Genomic DNA, 23712 nt, shown 5'->3' with positions numbered 1-23712 from the left:
TAAACATACTGTATTGAGACTGGGCTAGTATAGTAGACAGTGTTACTGTAAACATACTGTATTGAGACTGGGCTAGTATAGTAGACAGTGTTACTGTAAACATACTGTATTGAGACTGGGCTAGTATAGTAGACAGTGTTACTGTAAACATACTGTATTGAGACTGGGCTAGTATAGTAGACAGTGTTACTGTAAACATACTGTATTGAGACTGGGCTAGTATAGTAGACAGTGTTATTCTAGTCTGACTCACATGATGTTTGACAGTAAGCTACATTCTCCAGGTGGAACACTTTGACAAAGAAACATTTCTCCCCAGCACGCCTTTGTGAGGTGGATTTGGGAATCGGCGCCGCCCTAGACGGTTGTTATCGGTTTGAGAAATACAAACGTCCTGGGACAATCTTTTACGCCTAGTGTGCAATGATAACGGGTTCTGCCAGATAGTGCCTTTTCTGCTGTGCTGGCACAAAGCTAAACCCTAGTGTGGAAGTTGGAGCCTCGGTGTGGCAAAGGGAGACTAATGTTGTTCTGGCAGTATTGAGACAAGGCAGTGGTATAGCATTGAAACTGGGCCATTACAGCAGACAGTGTTGGAACTCACCCTTGCCAGGCTGACTCCACCAGGGACCTTGTAGGGGACATACTTCCTGTAGATGTGTCCCACCCTGGAGCAGGGGACGTCCTCCATCCTTCCACCACACATCCATACCTAGAGACAGAGACAGAGAGAGAGAGAGACAGAGACAGAGAGAGAGAGAGAGAGAGAGAGAGAGAGAGAGAGAGAGAGAGAGAGAGAGAGAGAGAGATAGAGAGAGATAATGTGAGAGAGAGCAAGCAAAAAGGAGACCAACTATGTTTCAGTGAGCCAGGGTCACATGGCAACAGTAGTAATATGTGTGCGATATGTTTCAGTAAGCCAGGGTCACATGACAACAGTAGTAATATATGTGATATGTTTCAGTAGGCCAGGGTCACATGACAACAGTAGTAATATGTGTGATATGTTTCAGTAGGCCAGGGTCACATGACAACAGTAGTAATATGTGTGATATGTTTCAGTGAGCCAGGGTCACATGACAACAGTAGTAATATATGTGATATGTTTCAGTAGGCCAGGGTCACATGACAACAGTAGTAATATGTGTGATATGTTTCAGTAGGCCAGGGTCACATGACAACAGTAGTAATATGTGTGATATGTTTCAGTGAGCCAGGGTCACATGACAACAGTAGTAATATGTGTGATATGTTTCAGTGAGCCAGGGTCACATGGCAACAGTAGTAATATATGTGCGATGTTTCAGTAAGCCAGGGTCACATGGCAACAGTAGTAATATGTGTGTGATATGTTTCAGTGAGCCAGGGTCACATGGCAACAGTAGTAATATGTGTGCGATATGTTTCTGGTTTGATTACTTAAGGCTAGTAGGGAAATGTAGGCCTGGAAAGAGGAGTAACCCTCTCCCCACTCTCAACAACTACCTTTGAGGTGTCATTGAGCAAGGCATTTAGCCTCAGTGCAGCGTGTGTACAGTATGTGTGTGTGTGTGTGTGTGTACAGTATGTGTGTGTGTGTGTGTGTGTGTGTGTGTGTGTGTGTGTGTGTGTGTGTGTGTGTGTGTGTGTGTGTGTGTGCGTGCATGCGTGCGTGGCGTGCGTGTGTGTCCTTCGGTGAGAGTCAGGCAGCATTTAATGTTAGACAGTATTGTGTTGTTCCTTCATCATGGCGACTATTCTCATGATGTACCTTTACCTTGGCAACAAGGACACTGCCAGCTTGTTGCTTGCTTCTGTATTTCCACTTATAAGATAAGGAGACAAGAATAACTCCCACAAACAGAAGGAAATGTTTTGCTTTCAAGTTTAGCGTGTGTGTATGTGTTGTGTACAGCATGTGTGTGTGTATTTACAGTATGCGTGTGTATAGTGTGTGTGTACAGTATGTATGTGTACCGACTGTACCGTGTGTGTGTATATACAGTGTGTGTGTGTGTGTGTGTATACAGTGTGTGTGTGTGTGTATACAGTGTGTGTGTGTGTACAGTATGTATGTAGGGACACCTACGGGAGACTGCAATTCAACACTGGCCCCTGTAAATATCCTAACCCAATCATTCCAACCCCCTCCAATGTACAGTCATTTACCTAGTATGGTTTTGTCAATAGTTCAATGTACAATTGTGTTTGTTTGTACAGTGTCTCCTCCCCCCCCCCCCTCAATGTACAGTGTTACTTGTTTATACAGTGTGCCCCCCGCCCCCCCCCCCCCCCCCAACCACCTCCAATGTAAATTACCCAGTATGGTTGTCAATATCCCAATGTACCCGACCCCCCCCACCCAACCTCCAATGTACAGTTTCTACGTCAAATGTATATACTCCCTTTTCTTGACTCCTTCTGTATCACAAACAGTACTGTATTTGCAAATCTGGTATGTCATAAATGTATAGATGTAGCAGTACTGACTATCTGTATGTCATGTATGTCATATATGTCTATATGAATTGAAAATGGGGGACCCTGATGGAAACAAGACAAACGTCTTTCTCAGGTCTGCATCCCCTTAACAATTGTATGTATTGAGCCGTACTGTATTGTACCCATTCTGCAATCTGTTAAATAAAGTTTTCATTCATTCATTCATTCATACAGTGTAGGGGTGGAACGGTTCACAAAATCGACGATTCGGTTCGTATCACGGTTTTGGGCTAACGGTTTTCGGTTTGGTTCGATATACGTTGTTTTTTTATTTAAAAAAAATGTAACACTCAAATCTAAACATGCTTCTCATTTATTAAAAAAAAATACAAAAAAGGTTTACAGTGTTACAGTGTTTACGGCCTTAAATAATGTTTGGTACACAAAGACCGAACTGACTGAAAAATATAGGCTACATTTGTGAAAGTATTAACTTAGTGCAAACAAACAATATGCTCAGCCAGCACTAGACTTTCCTTTCTTTAATATAAACACAAAAAAACAATGTCAACAATGTTTAAATTCCCTGATTGTCAGTTCTTAATGTAAAGATTAGTTTTCCGCTTGAAATTAAAGTGCAGTATTTGAAATACAATGAAAGGAATATGGCTGGATTTCTTATCAAAGGGAAAAGTGTCACTGTTATTTAAAATAAATAAATAAACAAATTAGAAGGCCATCAATATAAATTGCAGCATACATCAAACTAACACACACACACACTGTACTGTTTCAAAACAACACTGCTCTGTTCATTCTATTTTAAAATACGTACATTATCGGTCTACATTTATTTAGACTAACATTATTTAAATATTGAGTGCAACTGTGGTGGATTAACGTAATTCAGTGAGTTGGAACTATCTATGGGTTGGGGGACCGCACGGACATTTTAGCGTCACAGACCTTCTCGACTCTTAACGTTACCGGAGTTCATAACATGCAGTGGAAAAGCGGCAATAGTCCCGGCTCGAGTTAGTAAACACAGTTGTATGTTAGCCTTCTTGGATGTTGAATAAACGCCTATCATTGTCTTTAAACACCCCGCCTCTCAGACTCCCATTTTCTCCTCTGCTAGCTAGTAGCTACGATAACATTTCATTGACTGTATTAGCTGGCGGGCTACCATAGTTAAAACGTGCGTTGTGTTGTACAAACTGCTAACGTTATGGCAAGATGTGTGTAGGCCTATGTAATGTTAATGGCTATGTTTTTAAAGTCGTAATGAAGATTGATTTATATTGTGCTTGCCATTTACTAATACACAAACTAATACACAAACTGACTAGCACCTGGCTGCAGTGTTGCTGCTGCTGCTGCCTGCTGCAGCCAGCGCTTACCTCTCCCGGCTCCGTGCCAAATGACGTTTTTTTTTTTTTTATTTGCGCATCTCCTGAACCGTACAATACACAGACGCCCCGAACCGTGGAGGTCGTGCCGAACGGTGTACAGTTCGAATGCGTATCGTTCCACCCCTAATACAGTGTGTGTGTATACAGAATGTGTGTGTGTGTGTGTATACAGTGTGTGTGTGTGTGTGTATACAGTGTGCGTGCGTGTGTGTGTGTGTGTGTCTGGTTCCATAGACAGGGTTCACCTCCCTGCCTTTCCTCGAGTCTTTCTGCATTTAGACAGTATTGTGTTGTTGTTCCTTCATCATGGAGACTATTCTCTTATGTACCGTGGCAACAAGGACACTGCCAACTCTTGCTTGCTTCTGTATTTCCACTTATACGATAAGGAGAGAGAGAGAAAAACTCTCCCACGAACAGAAGAAAATGTTTTGCTTTGAAGTTGCTCAGAGTTGCACCTCAGTCTTAATGAGGGTTGTGGTTTGAGAGGGATTACAGGGAGGAACATGCTCTTGAGGGACGTGTACACGGGCTTGTGTTCTGGATGGCACTGCCTTCCACAAAGCTCCACATGCAACATGAAACCATTAAACATTAGGGGGCTGGGAGAGAAAAAAACAGGGTTATTGAGGCAGAAAATTGATTTTTGTAATGAAGGGTAATTGAAACAATGACTATCTGAGAATATCCGGTTACACATGAGATCACGTTGTTCAGAGCTTGTGTGTGAGTGTGCGCTTTATGCATGTGTGTGTGTGCTGGTGCATGTGTGTGTGTGTGTGTGTGTGTGTGTGTGTGTGTGTGTGTGTGTGTGTGTGTGTGTGTGTGTGTGTGCGCGTGCATGTGTTCTTTGTTTGATTGTTTGCTTGTTTGTTTGTTTATGTGTGTTTTAATGGATGGATCCAGATATAAACAGCTGGTCCACTTCAACAGAGTGCTCATCTTTTACAGTAAGAGACAAATAGGCCAATTAACTGTGATAAGACGTCAGCACTAATGCAAGCCTTTCCTCTGTCATCGCTCTCCTACACCCCTCAGTCATCACCCTCCTACACCCCTCTGTCTCTGCCATCACTCCTCTCCACCCTCCTCCACTCCTCTGTATCTCTGCCATCACTCCTCTCCACCCTCATCCACTCCTCTGTCTCTCCGTCATCACTCCTCTCCACCCTCCTCCACTCCTGTGTCTCTGTCATCACTCCTCTCCACCCTCCTCCACTCCTGTCTCTCTGTCATCACTCCTCTCCACCCTCATCCACTCTTCTGTCTCTCCGTCATCACTCCTCTCCACCCTTCTCCACTCCTGTGTCTCTGTCATCATTCCTCTCCACCCTCCTCCACTTCTGTCTCTCTGTCATCACTCCTCTCCACCCTCCTCCACTCCTCTGTCTCTCTGTCATCACTCCTCTCCCCCTCCTCCACTCCTCCTGTCTCTCTGTCATCACTCCTCCACTCCTCTGTCTCTCTGTCATCACTCCTCTCCACCCTCCTCCACTCCTCTGTCATCACTCCTCTCCACCCTCCTCCACTCCTGTCTCTCTGTCATCAGTCCTCTCCACCCTCCTCCACTCCTCCAGCCTCTCTCACCCCCAGTGATGCTGCACCTCCTTTTTAACCAGGCTCTGCATAACTCCGGAACTCAAGTTCAAGTTTGTTTTTATTTGTCAGAACAAAATACAGAATACTTTATAATGAAATGCTTGTTTCTTATGAGTCCCTGAGAGTATGCTACATACAGTAAAGAGAAAGTAAGTAAAATAAATTAAGAAGTAAAAAGTAGGTAAAGTCAATATACATATATATTATATACAATATACAATACAGAGTAAAATGAGTAACAGTGAGGTTGGGTAGAATGCAGAGGTACAAAACGTGGGGTAGTGTGAGTGTGTACTTGTGGATGTGTGTGCAGTGTGTGTAGATGATGGCATTGTCATTGAGCATCCTGGTGGCCTGGGGATCATAGAAGCTCCTTCTGAGTCTCTCTCTACTGGCCATGAGGCTCCGGTAGCGCTTGCCTGACCGCAGCAGTTCAAAGAGGCAGTTGTTTGGGTGACTAGAGTCTTTGATTATTCTCTAACTTGGCCCTGCAACGCTTGTTATAAATATCCTGGAGAGTGGGAAGCCCACCTCCAATTGTGCGCTCGGCTGAATGGGCCACTCTCTGTAGTCTGCTGCGGTCTTGTGCGGTGCTATTCCCAAACCAGGAGGTGATGCTACCAGTCAGGATGCTCTCTATTGTGCAGGAGTAGAAGTTCTTAAGGATCTTGTTCAAAGTAAGTAGAGGCGTTGCCGTGTGTTCCAATCTTAATGGAAAGATTCGTTTTCTGCTTGAAATTATTATGTATCTACATTTATTTAGACTAACATTATTTAAATATTGAGTGCAACTGTGGTGGATTACGTAATTCGTTGAGTTGGAACTATCTATGGGTTGGCGCCGGGTCCCCACGGACATTTTAGCGTGTGGCACCTTCAGCTCCGGTAACTTTAGGAGGAGATCAAACATCAACAAGCAGCACGAAAGCGGGTTAAGCGGCAATAGTCCCGGTTGGAGTTAGTAAAACACAGTTTTATGTTAGCCTTCTTGGATGTTGAATAAACGCCTATCATTGTCTTTAAACACCCCGCCTCTCAGACTCTCATTCCCTCCTCTGCTAGCTTGTAGCTACGATAACATTTCATTGACTGTATTAGCTGGGGCTAGTGCTACCATAGTTAAAACGTGCGTTGTATTGTACAAACTGCTAACGCTATGGCAAGATGTGTGTATGCCTATGTAATGTTAATGGCTATGTTTTTAAAGTCGTAATGAAGATTGATTTAGATTGTGCTTGCCATTTGTACACAAACTGACTAGCACCTGGCTCAGCTGCAGCAGCCAGTGCTCACCTCCGCCAAATGATTTTTTTTTATTTGCGCGTCATCTGAACCGTACGATACACAGACGCTCCATTACCGGATAAATATATATATATAATTAGTAAACTGTCGGGGGCATTTTGTGCCCCCCTTAACTGATTTTCGAGGGCATTTTGTCCATTTTCAAGGGCATTATGCCCCAAGCCCCCGTTAATTTCGAACCCTGGTTGGCGTGGTAATGCCCAATCCACGCAGATTTAATTTGTCCACATTGGTCTCACATTGGAGCAGTTTGGGGGTTCAATGCAATGTTTCAATGCAGTTATATATATTATTTTTATATTAAAAAACATTTTAAAAGATAAAATAACATACCGTGTGTGTGTGTGACCGCGGTGTACAGCTGCAAAGCCGTGCACAGAGAACATGATGCACTCACTAGGTCTGCAAGATGAGAGGGGATCTGGGAAAATAATCTGAGAGGAGGTGAAGGTAACAGTATGACAGAGGAGAGGGAGATAGAGAGCGCAGTCATGAGGGGAGGAGAAGACTGAAGGGAGTGGGAGGGTGATTGAAAAATAAAGACATGAAGGCATGAAATACAGTGATGTTAACAGGCTTACGGTCCTGAGAGAGAGGGGGGGGAGAGAAAGGGGGGGGAATAGAGAAGGGAGAGGAAAATAGAGGGGGAGAGAGAGATGGGGGAGGAAGAGAGAGAAAAAAGAGATATGGAGAGATAGTGAGATAGAGGGAGATGGATAGAGATAGGGGGAGACAAACAAATAGATAAGGAGGGAGATAGGGAGATAGAGAGGGGGGAGAGATAAAGAGGGAGATAGATAAAGAGGGAGAGAGACAGGGAGATGGATAGAAAGGGGGGAGATAGATACAGAGAGAGATATGGAGAGAGAGAGAGGGGAAAATAGATAGAAAGGGGGAGAGAGATAAAGAGGGATAGAGGAAGATAGATAGAGATGGCGAGAGATGGGTAGATAGAGAAAGAGGGATAGAGAGAGGGAGATAAAGGGGGACGATAGAGATGGATAAGGGGAAAGAGGGAGATAGATAAAGAGAGAGAGAGAGAGAGGGGGAAGACAGGATTCAGAGGGATAGCTATAATGAGGGACAGGGACATAAGGCGGGAGGAAAGGAGCAACAGAGGAGGCCAAGTAGTAGAGTGACAGGAGTGTAAGACCATTACTAATGTCCCCTGGGGGCAGGATAAGGTAGCGTCGTTCACTCACACACACATGAATTATGTATTTATGTTCACTTAAATTACAAACAGAAAAGGGGCAGCAGAGACATTGAAAATGCAGTCAAATCCTTAGAGACCATTTGGGCATAGTATAGTGAACTTACAAACAGTATGCACTCAGCTGACAATAAGATCGGTACATACAACTAAATTAGGCAGACAGCACAACATATAGTACATACACACTAGGGCTGGGTGGTATCACCTGAAATCCATATCACATTTACCACAGTAACGTGAAATTAACTAATTAATCTTTTAAACACCAGCATACAAATTCCACATTCTCCATCATGTAATCCCTGTCAATATTCATTCATTCATTCATTCATTCATTCATTCATTCATTCATTCCACCCTTTTATTTTATCTCGAAAAGACCATTGAGAGCAAGCAGTGATGGCGAGAAAATTCAGCACGTAAGAAAAAAAAATAAAAAAATAACTGAACATAAAGTAAATCAATAAAACCTTTTAAAAGCAACTGCACACCGGGGTGAAATGGTTGGTCATTAAGGATTTAAATTGGCCAAAGGACACTAATGTATTGAGTCTTAAGGTACATTGCAGGCTGGATATTTCCACGTTTTCACACACTGAAGTATGTCAGACAGAGGAACACGATTTCACATAAATAGCCACTCTACCTCCCCTTCAAATTGGGTCTAATCTAAACACATTATACTGGTGCAAAGCTACAGTATGGAATAGTCACTATCAGTCTTCTTCAGCCAAGTCAACACATTTACATTTTGTCATTTAGCTGACACTTTTATCCAAAGCGACTTACAAGTTCTGTATGATAAATCAGCAGGAAGGGTACAACTGAGTAACAATGTTCATCATACAGTGCTGAAACTTGGGTGCTGCAGTGATGAGTGCATAGCAGTAAGGACATATTAGTATAGTAGGAAGAGTGCCTGATAGTATAAGACAGTAAGAAGGTTATGTATTTTTTAGTTTGAATTTTATTGATTGAAGAAGTGTGTTTTTAGTCGACCGCGAAAGATTGATGGGGTTTCGGCTATCCTAACTGTGGTGGGACACTAAGATATCTGACTAACAAAGATATCTGGCTCTGCATGAGAGACCAGCATTTTCAAATGATGTAGTTTCTGGTGCTGAAGTAGACTTCTTAAATTAAATCAACCCCAGACTTTTCCTGTCTTTAAATGTATGTGGATTATTTAAGCGGACTACAGGGTCAAGTGGAGTGTTTGGAGCAGGAACGGGAATAGCACAGAAGGCTGAAGAGGGGGGGGGGGGGGGGGGGGTTGTGATAAAAAAGGTAACACTTTATAATAACACTCAGTTATAAGACCTTTATTTTTTATTGATCTTTTTCCCCCTCCATTTTCCTCCGATTTTCTCCCATCCCAATGTTAGTCGTTATGCCAATTCCCAATCCCCTTCCTGGTCGCTGCGCACTTACCCCCCACAGTCGGTCTGGGAGAGTGGAGGCTATCACGTGCTTCCTCCGACACACGTCCAGCCAATCAACCGCTTCTTTTCACCTGGCAGCGCGGATTCTCATTGAGAGGGCGTAGCGTGTGGAAGGATCACACTATCCCACTCAAGTCCTATCCGCGCTTAGCAGGCGCCCCGACCGAACTGTAGGAGTCGCTGTTTACAACGACCCGGACCCACCCCGCCAGCTTCTCCCACCCTCTAATACTGCCAATTGTATTAGTGTGAACGGCCAGCCAAGCTGGTGACAACCCCGGAGCTGTGAGCTGGATTCGAACAGGCGAATCTAGCCGCTCCGGGGTTTGGTGACAAACGCAATCTCCGTTACGCCACCTGACCGCCCGCAGTTATAAGACCTTTATAAGGTATTTGTAGATAATGAACTAATCATGAAGAAACCATTTATATACATTCGTAATTATTATTAAATCATTTATAACTATATTTGTATAACATTTACAAATTAGTTATACATTATTTATAACTCATTATCAACATTGTTTGTACTTGATTTTTATTTGTTCATCATTAAATAATGTTTAATGTGTAGTAAGTAACACATTTGTAGATGCTTTGAAAAATGGATATGAAAAAACGACTATACCTCCATTTATTTGTGTTCAACAAATGATTTGTAAAACATTCTTAAAATATCTATAAATCATTTGCAGATGTTAATGTGTGCCTAATCTAAAGTGAAGACTATTCATCATTAACAAATGTCTAATAGTTTATTATTTGTGGACATTTATGAATACACATGAAGCAATTACCAGACTTGTCTTTTCATGTTTAAAAAATGATTTGTTAAGACATTCATAAAACATATATAAATCATTTGCAGATGCTATTGTATGCCCTAATCTAAAGTGAAGACTATTCATCATTAACAAATGTCTAATACAGTTAATTATTTGTTGACTTTTTCATCACCTGTTACAAATGTTGTAGACAGCTTTCTTCTTTTTTGTGACATCAAACAGTGACAGAATTAGGACTATAGATAAATGCAATTTTATTAACATATAAAATACATGTGCACACATACCATATAGTGTAACATGGGGACACTAGGACCCAGGAGTAGTATGTAGAGGGAGTCTCCGGCGAGTGAGACTTCACGTTTGTTCTCGTCAGTTTGAATACACGTTACATACACGTTATACATTAGCAGAGCCCAGGAATTAGTTTGTGCTGCCCCACGCTTTTAAGGTATAAGCAGGCTAAACACCTTTTTTGTTGGTAAATCTATTCCATCATTTCCGACATACAACTTATTGTCCTATATTTTGTGTAGACATACTTGATGTGGTTGGACCTTTCCTGATTCCTGTGAATGCAGTTGCTGGCTGGCTAATGTGTGCTCAGTATAATATGTCCCCATTCCTCCAGACCATAGCACCAGACATCCTCCCATTCCTAACTGCAACCATCAACTCCTCCCTCAACTCGGGGGTGGTCCCCACCTCCCTAAAACAAGCCAGAGTCACACCGCTCATAAAAAAACCAACCCTGAACCCCACCGTCATAGGCAACTACCGTCCTGTCTCTCTTCTCTCCTTCCTTTCTAAAACACTTGAACGTGCTGTATCCAACCAACCTTACTGCTTATCTCTTACAGAATGACCTCCTAGACCCTAATCAGTCAGGCTTCTGGACTGGCCACTCCACAGAAACGGCCCTCATTGCGGTCGCAGAGGCACTTCACTTAGCAAAAGTGAAAGGCCTCTCCTCTGTCCTGATTCTCCTAGATCAATCTGCAGCCTTCGACAACCATCAGATCCTCCTCGCGGCCCTCGCAGGAATGGGAGTGGCTGGCTCTGCGCTGACATGGCTGATATCATAACTCAATGACCGCTCCTACCAAGTGTAATGGAGAGGGACCCTGTCGGCCACCCGGCCCCTGCGGACGGGTGTCCCCCAGGGCTCGGCCCTAGTACCCCTTCTCTTCTCCATCACTGGGTAACATTATCACTTCTCGTATCATTGTTATGCCGATGATACTCAACTCTTCCTCTCCTTCCCTCCCTCAGATATCCACATCTCTGAGCGGATCTCGGCCTGTCTGTCCGACATCTCCGCCTGGATGACGACCAACCACCTCAAACTGAACCTAAGCAAAACAGAATTGCTCCACCTGCCGGCCAAATCCTCCCCCCTGACCGACCTTTCCATCACAGTCGAGAATGCAGCTGTGACCGCGTCCCCGACCGCCAAGAACCTTGGTGTTGTCCTCGACGACCAGTTGAACTTCTCAGCTCACATCGCAGCGACAACCAGAACCTGCAGATTCCTCCTGAGCAACGTCAGAAGGATCCGCCCCTTCCTGACAAAAGAAGCCACCCAACTCCTCATCCAATCAACAGTCATCTCCCGCCTCGACTACTGCAACGCACTGCTTGCTGGCCTCCCGGCCACTGTCACCAAGCATCTTCAACTCATTCAGAACGCAGCAGCCCGCCTGATCTCAAACCTACCAAAGTCGGCCCATGTCACCCCACTTCTTAGGGACCTGCACTGGCTCCACATTGCTGCACGAATCCGCTTCAAGGCCCTCGACCTGGCATACCGTGCGGCAAAGGGAACCGCTCCCGCCTACCTCCGGTCAACACCCTCAAGACCCCTACGCTCTGCCTCTTCTGGCCGTCTCAGACCCACTCCTATCCGAGCTCCGGGAAGTTCATCAAGGAGAACCTGCCTTTTCTCAGTCCTTGCCCCACAATGGTGGAATGAAGTACCCACCCCAGTTAGGACAGCCGAAACCCGTCCAATCTTTCGCCGTCGACTAAAGACGCACTTCTTCAACCATTATCTGAAATAAAAAAAACTGTCATGCACCTAATAAACTAACCTACACTGTGGCACTCAACACTTTGATGAACATTGTTACTCAGCTGATAAGAGTTGTGCCCTTCCTGATGACTTGTCGTACAGAACTTGTAAGTCGCTTTGGATAAAAGCGTCAGCTAAATGACTAAATGTAATGTAAATGTAATATGTAGTATGTGGGCCGACGTGTATGCTACATGAGGGTAATAATTATTTGTATTTTCAGATTCAGATTCCTTTAATAAGCCATTATGTGTAAGTTACACATTGGTAATTGTTTCAGCAATTGAGTGTATGCATTTTTCCAAGACTCATTGTTTTAGATGAAAGTAACTTGAACCCAGCTGTATTTAGATGAATCCCATCCCACTTAAACAGTGTTTGCCGGTCATGAAATAGGTAAAACATTATAAATGAAAGGAATGTCCTTTAAGCCTGAGGTGTAGCTGAAGGAGACTGCTACATTGCATGTCCCCAGATGTATCTGAAAAGGGCAGTCGTCCTGAGATAACAATGTAGGTACTGCATTTATATAGCAGCTTTTATCCAAAGCGCTTTCCAACTTATGCCTCACATTCACCCATTCACTCACACACCGATGGCGGAGGCAATCGTGCAAAGTGCCAACCTGCTCTTCGGTTAAGGGTTAAGTGTCTTGCTCAAGGGCACTTCGACACGCTGCCCGGGAGGAGCAGGAATTGAACCGGGAACCTTCTGATTACCAGACGACGGCTCTGCCTCCTGAGCCGCTGTGCCCCCCCGATGTTTTCATCAGAGCCCTTGAGGATTTTAAGGCCTTAGTCCTTCTTTAATTGTTCAGATTGACCAGCTTTAGTGTCATTAGTTCCAACTAAGCCTGTCCCCGACTAAGGATTTGTATAGTCGACTTTGATTGGCGAACATGTGCCGATAGTCTTTATTTTTTTTTATCATTCCATTTGGGCTGTAGGGGGTGCTTAATGTCCGATTTAACTTAAATCAGAAATTAAGCCCCCCCCCCCCCCCCCCACAGGCCAAATAAAACAATTTAAATAAAAAAAGAATATCTGTAAATGTTGGCCAATCAAAGTCAACTATACAAGGACAGGCCTAGTTGGAACTAATGACACTAAAGCTGGTAAATCTGAACAGGTCTATTTTTATAATTTGTTTTGCATTCGACAAAATGAAACAGCCTTTGTACTGGAGGAATGCATTTACCCAACATACTGATATGGGCGACATTGGGTCAGTAAGAGATTCATAATATCACTCAAGATTTCTGTTTATCGCCAAGCCCTGATACACACACTTTTGAGGGCAGAGTAAAGACACATTCTCTTTGTTCTAGTTCTCTTCTATTTCGATAGTCAAATCAGTGGAATATCACTGGTAGGCAGTTTGTCCTTGTTTTCCTAAACTTGTAGGGACCAAACGGTAGGCCATCACAAAGACATTTTAGGGTCAGTAGTTATGTTTATGGGTTATGGTTAGAGAATTCATGTAAGTCAACAGACTTACAAGGATAGTAAAACATGACTGTGTGTGTGGTAATCGCTGTACTCAGAGGGGTAGGGTACACGCCATGTGCCAGGCCTTCATTTGTAATCCCCCTGCTATGATCAAGACAGAGTGCAACGGTTTGCATCCCTGCCTCTCGATGGTGTTTTGTAAACAGAGAGGGAGAAAGGACAGACACACAAGTGTTCAGGAGAGCAGGAGACAAAGACAACAAGCTTTTGGAGGAGGTAATTATGAAGCAGCTTGTTGAATACAGAATTATGAGTGGCTAAGAGGCAGCGTTTATTCTTATTTTTTTCTAATTGTGGTGGTAAGCACACTAAGTCAGTGCATAGTAGCTTTGTTATTTATGACGATCAATGCCCATCATGGGAAATTAGTCTTAAATCACTTGAACAATGCATCAGATGCTGTAATTGCTATGGTATTTATTATAAATTGTTATTTTATTATGTCAAGCATTAAAACAAAAAAAATCCAGCAGTATCACTGACTCACTCACTTACACGTTTGTTCATTCACTCACGGTTAGCCATGCTGCCCATCACATCTATGTTGTGTGTCCTTGATAAAAAATAAATGAATAATAATAATAATTACACAGTAGCTTCCCCGTTCTCAGCACCGGACTGACTGCTTGTTACACAGGAAGGCCATTGTCTGACTGAAATAGAATTGTTTTAATGTTATTCTTCTGTGTGTTGGGTGGACCCGCCACAGCAGAATACATGGAAGGAAAACACTGGGAACAAGTATAAGCAGCAGAAGAATATGACTTTATCGTCGGTGTACACAACGCATATCCCTCCTAGTTCAGTGCCTTGCTCAATGGCACTTGGGACAGAGAGGTGGTGGGACCCTTTAGTCATCAGCTCACAGCTCAAATACACCCTCCTATCGCTGCCCGGGATCGAACCGGCGACCTTTTGGTTACTGGTCGGCCTTTTTTATCTCTAGGCCCTCCAGCCTGTTTTTAGTTTTTTAAGCATTTTCCTTAACCCTTTCTGCGCCAAACCTGAGATTACTCGGGTTTCGAATCCAACAGTTGAGCGCCAAACCCGAGATTTCTCTGTTTTTGATCCTTTTCTCTTTTTTTCGATTTCCCCATTCTAAACACTCGCGCGGACCTGCCTGTGTCTTCCTGGCACCGCTGCCTACGTTAAAATGGCAATGACGACTGAATCCCGACAGGTGGCAGTATCGCCTACCTTTTGAACTGGGTCTCTAATGTGTATCTTAGTGCCTCTGGCTGCAGGAATCCCCTCCCCTTCAAAGTGAATCAGCACACAGCCATCTGTCTGAGATCTGCTTGCCTGAAACCTATTGTTTCTCGTATTATAGCCATGCCCAATGCACACGCGTAATGGCGATCGCGATGTAACTACTCAGATTATTAATTTTGGAGTACCTTCTGACTAAGGTAAGGTCTATTTTAGGTCTATTTTACCGAACCTAAAACATGCTTTTGTATTGATCACAGCATCGTATTTTACCGAACCTAAAACATGCTATTGGTAACGATTGCAGCTTCGTAAAACTACCCCCCCCCCCCCCCCCACTTGATGATTTTGTGAAGAAACATCTATATATGGTATATACCTTTGATTTGGAAATAGTATAGGTTTCAGGCGCGCAACCCGAACGATTTATGCATATAACACATCATATCTCGCGATCTAGAAAAAAAAACACTGGATTATTTTGAAAAGGTGCGATGTTTAGCGTGGAATAGCGCACAAACGAAAGTATGTAGAAATGAACTGGTTTGTCAGTGTTGGACTATAAATAGTGCCTTTGTGGATACGATGGGTCCACAAACATCGTGGAAATGGTCAATAACGCTGGCGCCATTGAGCTCTGCCGCGGAGCTCTGTCGCGGCAGCATTATGTAGCAGTAATCCCCCCTCTTTTAACATCGACAACTAGCTCAACTGGTAGCGCCGCCTTGCTGTGGATCCTGCGGTCCGTTGGTGACAAGTTCGATTCCCTTCAATTATTATTATTATTTAGGCATGTTAACTTTAAGCATTGTTTCGGAGTTGGTTAAGGTTAGGGTTAGGCATTGTTTCGGAGTTGGTTAAGGTTAGAAGGGTTAAGTTTAGGTGCTGTTTCGGAGCTGGTTATGGTTAGAGTTTGTCTTAGAGAATGGCAATATTCTTTCGGAGTTGGTTAAGGTTAAGGTTAAGTTTAGGCATTGTTTCGGAGTTGGTTAAGGTTAGGGTTAAGGTTAGGCATTGTTTCGGAGTTGGTTAAGGTTAGAAGGGTTAAGTTTAGGCGCTGTTTCGGAGCTGGTTAAGGTTAGAGTTTGTCTTAGAGAATGGCAATAGACAGCCTATTTCCGCGCAGCAGCTCTCTCGCGCTGCCGCGGTCACATGGGCGTAGTGGCCAATCAGAGAAACGCTAAACACAAGTTGGTTGCCTAAAATATTCACACGGCCGGGCTGGGGCGCCCCGGTGTGCATGGGGACGCGCTGGGGAGCATGAAATATACGTTACAACTTGAATGGCGGTGCGGGGCAGACCAGGATGCAAGAAGGCTCAGGAGGTAAATACACATTTGGATGCACATACACGTTTCCTCTCCATCTGTCTCTCTACACCTTTTACACATGCACGCACACGCACGCACACACACATGAGATGGTCAGAAGCTATGCTGCCCTACAAAGGCAAAAAGACGTAACTTCAATTACTATGGTTTGCTTTTGTACAGTAGTACCGATACAGTGGCATAGTACATACACATAGTGGGGGTAACAGTGGCTCAGCAGGTAGAGCGGCCGTCTGGTAATCCGGAGGCTCCCGGTTCGATTCCCCGGCCAGCATCTCTAAGTGTCCTTGAGCAAGACACTCCCGATGAGCAGGTTGCCACCTGGCATGGTTGCCTCCGCTCTTGAGGTCACCATTGGCACGGCACAGCCGCTGGCTGCTCTCAACTCGGAGCCAATGATTCCTTGGCATCATTCAAATAACTCAAGTGAATTAGCAGATCAGTTCACATGGTTTCACAGTTCAGGCAAATGGGGGCGTCGATACAGCGCGGCAGGGTTCACTCATTCATGAATAATACATATCAAAACTCGCCTTCATTAACTTTGCCAGCAGGAAGAGTGGAAGTCTACAATTGCGAAAAGACGTGGAATTTGTTACACTTAGTTCCTGTTCTAAATGGATTCGTATTTTCCTCCCACGCCGACGGGCGTTTGACACAAGGTTATAAGTCTCAACGTTTTCCAAGACCTTTCTTCATATTATGTTTAGCTCTGTTTAGAAAGGTCTGGCAGAACTGATTAGTGCCGACGGCTGGAGGGAGACGAATGTCCCAGAGGGTGTTTTCATTCATTCAATCAATCAATCAAACCCAATCGTCAAGAGCGATGCTAAGATGGAGGGGCAGGGGGACAGTCTAGACGCGCGATTAGAAGGAGATGACAAAACGGCTGCCATGTATCCCACAGCTCTTTGCGTTTATGAGTAAGTGTTCCTCTACATGGGACCAGAACGGCAGTTGGAATGAATGGGAATCAATGAGCCGGCCACGTCCGTAATGGATATCGGCTAGCTAGTAGACAAAAACAAGTAATGAAACTAGCTGTCAGGTGATTTTAGTGGTTCAAAAACATCCACAGCAACTGTGACAAGTCTACACAGAACTGCTCTATGTCTGTATGTCACACAGCCTGTGGACAACGTGCCTTATAACTAACAAAACGTCTGTGACCAAATTAGTTTGAAAGGAAATGTGGTAAAGACTTTTGTATCGCCTACATATTATCACAAATAATAAATAACCAAATATTAAGCTAATCTGAACATTTATGAGTCATGCAGTGATATAGTTATCAGAAAGACATACCCCTATGGTTGTGTTAATCATCGTTTCCATGGACACCGTGAATAAACATGGCTGTCCAGAAGCCGTGAAGTGAAAATATTTAACTCTTTCAACTCAGTTTCGGTTCTAATTTATAAAGTAGACAAAAGATAATAGGGTGAACAATTAATACAATATTATTTACTCAATATGTTAAGTCAAATTAATATGAGTATACATAGCGACTGTTCTACTTCCTCTTACTTTGTCCAACTTTCTGTGGAGGAGTGTGACTTGATTTGTCACCTGCCAGCACAGGCTAAGCCAATGATAGCTAGTGTTAATCTCCCAATCTCCCGCTTACACTGATCCCATGCATTTGTTTATATTCCAAAGCTTCCTCTCTTATGATGGTAACTTGTCATCTCCTTCTGATAGTGCTTCTGGCGGACAGAAGGACTGGAAGAGTCTGCCGATGGGAGGGTCAGGGTCACCAAGGTGTTTAGGAAACCAGGTCAGGACAACCGTCTACGTTTCCTTGGCAACAACACGGAAGCCCAGCGACCATGGGACCAGAATTCTATTTGAAACATTTAGACCAACGCTGTTATGCTGGTGGCGTAGAATGCTTGGTCCCATGGCATCACTCGAGTTGTTTACGTCTGCCAATTGGTGGCTAAACCTTCCTAATATATAAACCCTGAGGGCTGTGCCCGCGGAGAATATCCCTTGGAGTTAGACGACTACTATGTGTTGTTGATCTGGACCTGTGCTGCACAAGAAAACAAAACGTTTACTAAAACTATCCTTTACCTTCATATAAGGTACAGAGTACAGGTACAGTGGCTCAGGAGGTAAAGCAGTCGTCTGGTAATCCAGATGTTTCTGGTTCGATTCCCGCTCCTCCCGGGCAGCGTGTGTCCTTGAGCAAGACACTTAACCCCTAATTGCTCCCGATGTGCAGGTTGGCACCTTGCATGGTTGCCTCTGCCATCGGTGTGTGAATGTGTGAGTGAATGGGTAAAATGTGAGGAACAAATTGTAAAGCGCTTTGGTTAAAGCGCTATATAAATGCAACCATTTATATCAGCTAATGAAAAGGTTGGATAAGGATGTTGTTTTCTTTATCAGTACTCTAGTAACTAGTCTATGATGCGTACATACTGCATCCACATCTAACCCCCGGCCCTCACAAATCCATCCCCGGGTCAAATGACGATTACAGTAACATCTGGTTCAGTGCTGCTGCTTCAGGGATCCCTGCCCCCCCCCCCCCCACCGCCTCCGAGTTCACCATCTGATCCCAGCCTTGGGTGATTCACAGAGACCTTTCCTGACCTCTCCTGCCTCCCCCTGGCATATCATTCTCCCTCCTCACAGCTCCTGCTCACCTCACACGATCCTCTCCCCATTCTCCTCCTCCCCAGAGCTCCTGCTCTCCTAACAGCACGCCATCCTCTCCTCCTTCTCCTCCCCAGAGCTCCTGCTCTCCTAACAGCACGCCATCCTCTCCTCCTCCTCCTCCTCCCCAGAGCTCCTGCTCTCCTAACAGCACGCCATCCTCTCCTCCTCCTCCTCCTCCCCAGAGCTCCTGCTCTCCTAACAGCACGCCATCCTCTCCTCCTCCTCCTCCTCCCCAGAGCTCCTGCTCTCCTAACAGCACGCCATCCTCTCCTCCTCCTCCTCCTCCCCAGAGCTCCTGCTCTCCTAACAGCACGCCATCCTCTCCTCATCCTCCTCCTCCTCCCCAGAGCTCCTGCTCTCCTAACAGCACGCCATCCTCTCCTCATCCTCCTCCTCCTCCCCAGAGCTCCTGCTCTCCTAACAGCACGCCATCCTCTCCTCATCCTCCTCCTCCTCCCCAGAGCTCCTGCTCTCCTAACAGCACGCCATCCTCTCCTCATCCTCCTCCTCCTCCCCAGAGCTCCTGCTCTCCTAACAGCACGCCATCCTCTCCTCATCCTCCTCCTCCTCCCCAGAGCTCCTGCTCTCCTAACAGCACGCCATCCTCTCCTCATCCTCCTCCTCCTCCCCAGAGCTCCTGCTCTCCTAACAGCACGCCATCCTCTCCTCCTCCTCCTCCTCCTCCCCAGAGCTCCTGCTCTCCTAACAGCACGCCATCCTCTCCTCATCCTCCTCCTCCTCCCCAGAGCTCCTGCTCTCCTAACAGCACGCCATCCTCTCCTCCTCCTCCTCCTCCTCCTCCCCAGAGCTCCTGCTCTCCTAACAGCACGCCATCCTCTCATCCTCCTCCTCCTCCCCAGAGCTCCTGCTCTCCTAACAGCACGCCATCCTCTCCTCCTCCTCCCCAGAGCTCCTGCTCTCCTAACAGCACGCCATCCTCTCCTTCTCCTCCCCAGAGCTCCTGCTCTCCTAACAGCACGCCATCCTCTCCTTCTCCTCCCCAGAGCTCCTGCTCTCCTAACAGCACGCCATCCTCTCCTTCTCCTCCCCAGAGCTCCTGCTCTCCTAACAGCACGCCATCCTCTCCTCCTCCTCCCCAGAGCTCCTGCTCTCCTAACAGCACGCCATCCTCTCCTCCTCCTCCCCAGAGCTCCTGCTCTCCTAACAGCACGCCATCCTCTCCTCCTCCTCCCCAGAGCTCCTGCTCTCCTAACAGCACGCCATCCTCTTCAACTCAGTCCCGGAAAGCTACTTTGATGTTGCCAATAATAACACTGGAGTCAATAGTATGGAGTTGTACAGTATATTTTGCTCAATCAAATGCATCCTTGCTAGATCTCACTGTGTGGAAGGTCTAGCTTGCTACGTTAATCCCATCCATCCCCTGCGGCTTAATCAGAGCAAGGCCTGCCTGCCTGCCTGTGATATCAGCAGAGCCAGCCACAGACAGGATTACTCTGACAGGCTGCTCTCTAACCTCTAACACATGACCTTCACAACCACAATCCTCTAAAATCTTCTCCCCTCTGAACTCCATGGCCACTGCAAAACAGCACGGGTGATGGCATAATGTTTAGTGTGGCATACCCCCCCCCCCCTATTTAATTGCATTGGTGTTGGTTGCACCAATAATGATTACACTTGCAGGAAGACATTCCAACAGGTAGGGGGCGTGTTTGCAGAAGTCTATCATTACTTCCACTATTACATTGAGCTCGAGAGTACAGCCTGGCCGCCCACCGCTCTCCAGTGGGTGGTTTCATCACACATCCACTGAAGTGGTGTCATCTGCATACCTTGGTAGTAGTCTAATGAACTGCTCACCAGCTGCAGATGAAATCAACATTCAGTTTGCTGTGAGAGGTCAAGTAGTTAAGTACTGTGTCAAGTACTGCATTGTTGAAGGCTGACGCTGAACTCCACAGACACCGTCCCGTCACGTGTGCTCAACTTTTCCAGGCACCGCAGGACATAACAGAGCCCCTTGTGTCCGTGGCATCGCCCCCTGCCCCGTTGCACTTGTAGCAAACTGAAGGAGTGTCCAGGGTCTGTGACACCTTTGATGGATGAGAGGGCCATGCTTTAAAGCCTTTTACATTACAAGGTATAATGTTTGGGATTTCTTTGGGGACACAGGGACACTTATAGGGCAGACACTTGCTTGATGTTCTGGCTGTAGATGAGAACTGGACTTTTTCGCTTTACAATGGGGAAATAGAAGGAACAATGTCCCTGGCTGGGTGGAAGAAGGGTGAGAGGTAGATTGGAATTGGGGGAGGGTGTGTGTGTGTGGGGTTGTGCTTCAAACCATGCAGTCGGTTGTCTGAAAGGCCAGAAACACTGCCGGTACCAGTTGTGGGCAGCAAACTGCTGTGCAGTCTTTTCATTTTCACAATCCTAATTACTTTGTTGAGAGTGCTCTCGGTGCTGCGAGAGCTTCCTGAACATTTAACGAGAACAAAAAGAACGACTAAGTTCATATCTACAACTATATGAAAAGCAATCACTCTGGCAGAAGATGTCGTGCCATTGCATAATTCACCAGTGGCATTACATAATTCTGCCCGACAGAAAACTCTGACACAGCTAATACGGTTTCATCATGTAATAATTCTAAATATGGCAGGCATACAGCTCAATCGTTAAAAAAAAAAAAAGAAAAGAGACTATTTTCTCCCTACTGTTCACAAATACTTTTTTAGGCATTCCTCTTCATATTCCAGCACTATAATGAGTTCGCGGAGTCAGATCCAAGCAGAATTAGGAAGGGGCTTTGAAAAGGCTCGTTCTCTAGTCTGGAAAATCGTACTTCAGTTAGGCAGGTGGACATGTTGTATGTCGTCTGGGGGGGGGGGGGGTTAGGGGCATGTGCTATTCTTAGAATCAGCTTTCTGATTCAATAAATTATACAATACTGAAAACAGTACTTTGGTTAGGCAAGTGAAACATGTTGTATGTTGCCTGGGGGGGGGGGGGGGGCATGTGCTATTCTGATTAAATAAATTATGCAATATACTGCTGTGCTTATGTAACGGAGGTACCGCGTGTCTATCCACAGGGGCATGCTAGGAGTTTCGGGAATGCCGGCTAGCAAGCTAGCTAGCTAGCTAGCTACTAACGTCATGTAAAAAACAATATAAACTATACACAATAATGTACAATGAAACAATGATTCACATTAGTATTTACAGTGATTTAATATGCAGCGAAATAACGTTATACGATTTAAATTATAAATACAATTATCTAACCCTAACTAACCGTACTGTCATGCACCTAATAAACTAACCTACACTGTAGCACTCAACACTTTGATGAACATTGTTGCTCAGCTGATACAGTTGTGCCCTTCCTGATGGCTTGTCGTACAGAACTTGTAAGTCGCTTTGGATAAAAGCGTCAGCTAAATGACTAAATGTAAATGTAAATGTAGTGAAGTGAAGTGGCTGTGGACGTTAAGCGGTACTGCAAGTAAACTCACTCACCAGAGGCATCCAGACCCATTAACAAGAAGTGAATTCACCTCTTGGTATAGCGGTCGGCGATGTCGCCCACGTTGCGGGAGACCGGGGTTCAACTCCCACTCAGGGCATGTCAAATAAGACCGATTACACTTAAAAGGTAATTTTCATCATAACACAGGCATTCGTTTTTTTCCAATTTCACCCGGACACTGATGTCACATTGTGGTTAACCTTTAACCAAGAATTGTCTAAAATAGAAAATGATGAACTATGAATGAATAAGACTCCAGACACTATAGAGCCCATGCTTTATGGAAAGTTAGGGGTTTCAAAACTGGTATGTGTGCAGTTTTTTGCGGCTTGATATGGTTTAGAAACATTCATATAGGCTACCGTTTATACAATACATATTAAACAGAACCGTTTGGTATGCCACCCTTGATGCAAGGAATACATTGTCATCTAAGTGATTTGTTTTTGGCACAAGACTATAATACCTAAACCACCTATTGTGTCATTTTATTGCAATGACAAGTTGATACTGTAAACACCTTGGCCCTTCTGTGAATAGGGAGGTGTAGTCTGACGTCACTGGTTGTTCCACCCGTATAGGGATTTAGTATTGGGAAAATGGATTATCGGCTATTGTAACAATTCTGCCGCATGAACATTGGCAAGCATTCCATTTTTGCACAAAATGAGTTCCCTTCTACCACTAACATTATTGTTTAAGCATTTTTGGTTGAAATAAAGATAGTTATAAGGTTTTTAATTTGTCGTAAAAAAAATAACTACAATTAGCAGTAGGCAGCCTGTTGTCCAGTAGCCAGTAGGCAGCCTGTTAGGCTGTCGCCAAACAACGTCACGGCAAGCTGATATCAAGCTAGCTAGCTAGCTAACGTTAAGATTACCTAGCTACCTAGCTATGTCTACTGTCGTGAACCATTTTAAATCTGGGCATGTAGAGGAGTTTCGGGAACGAGTCAAATGTGCAGGTCCTCTTCTCAGACCTGTGGGGCAAGCACTGCACACACGCATCATGCCGGCTAGCAAGCTAGCAAGCTACACGGCCCATTGATACCATGATAGCAAAACTAACGTTACAAGCTCAAAAACCTTATAACTACTACTACTGTCGTGTCCATAAGTTCCCTGGCAGAATACTTTGTTTGTGAGGACAAAGGTATACAAAGAGGAGAGAACCATTTTAAATCGGGGCATGCTAGGAGTTTGGGGAATGCCGGCTAGCAAGCTAGCTAGCTACTAACATCATGTAAAAAAC

At 44.8% G+C, this 23712-nt stretch overlaps 1 protein-coding gene across 1 annotated transcript in view; it reads right to left on the bottom strand.

Moving 5' to 3' along the window:
* Positions 1-23712, bottom strand: part of galnt10 (UDP-N-acetyl-alpha-D-galactosamine:polypeptide N-acetylgalactosaminyltransferase 10 (GalNAc-T10)) — a 254013-nt gene that overhangs the window by 21482 nt on the left and 208819 nt on the right. The window contains exon 8 of the mRNA XM_084320169.1: positions 605-712. Within this exon, the coding sequence (XP_084176295.1) occupies positions 605-712 (108 nt within the window). The remainder of the gene's footprint in view (positions 1-604; positions 713-23712) is intronic.

This window comes from Notolepis coatsorum (genome assembly GCF_963971535.1).
Source record: "Notolepis coatsorum genome assembly, chromosome: 8".
NCBI lineage: Eukaryota > Metazoa > Chordata > Actinopteri > Aulopiformes > Paralepididae > Notolepis > Notolepis coatsorum.
This window is presented reverse-complemented; position numbering and strand designations above follow the sequence as displayed.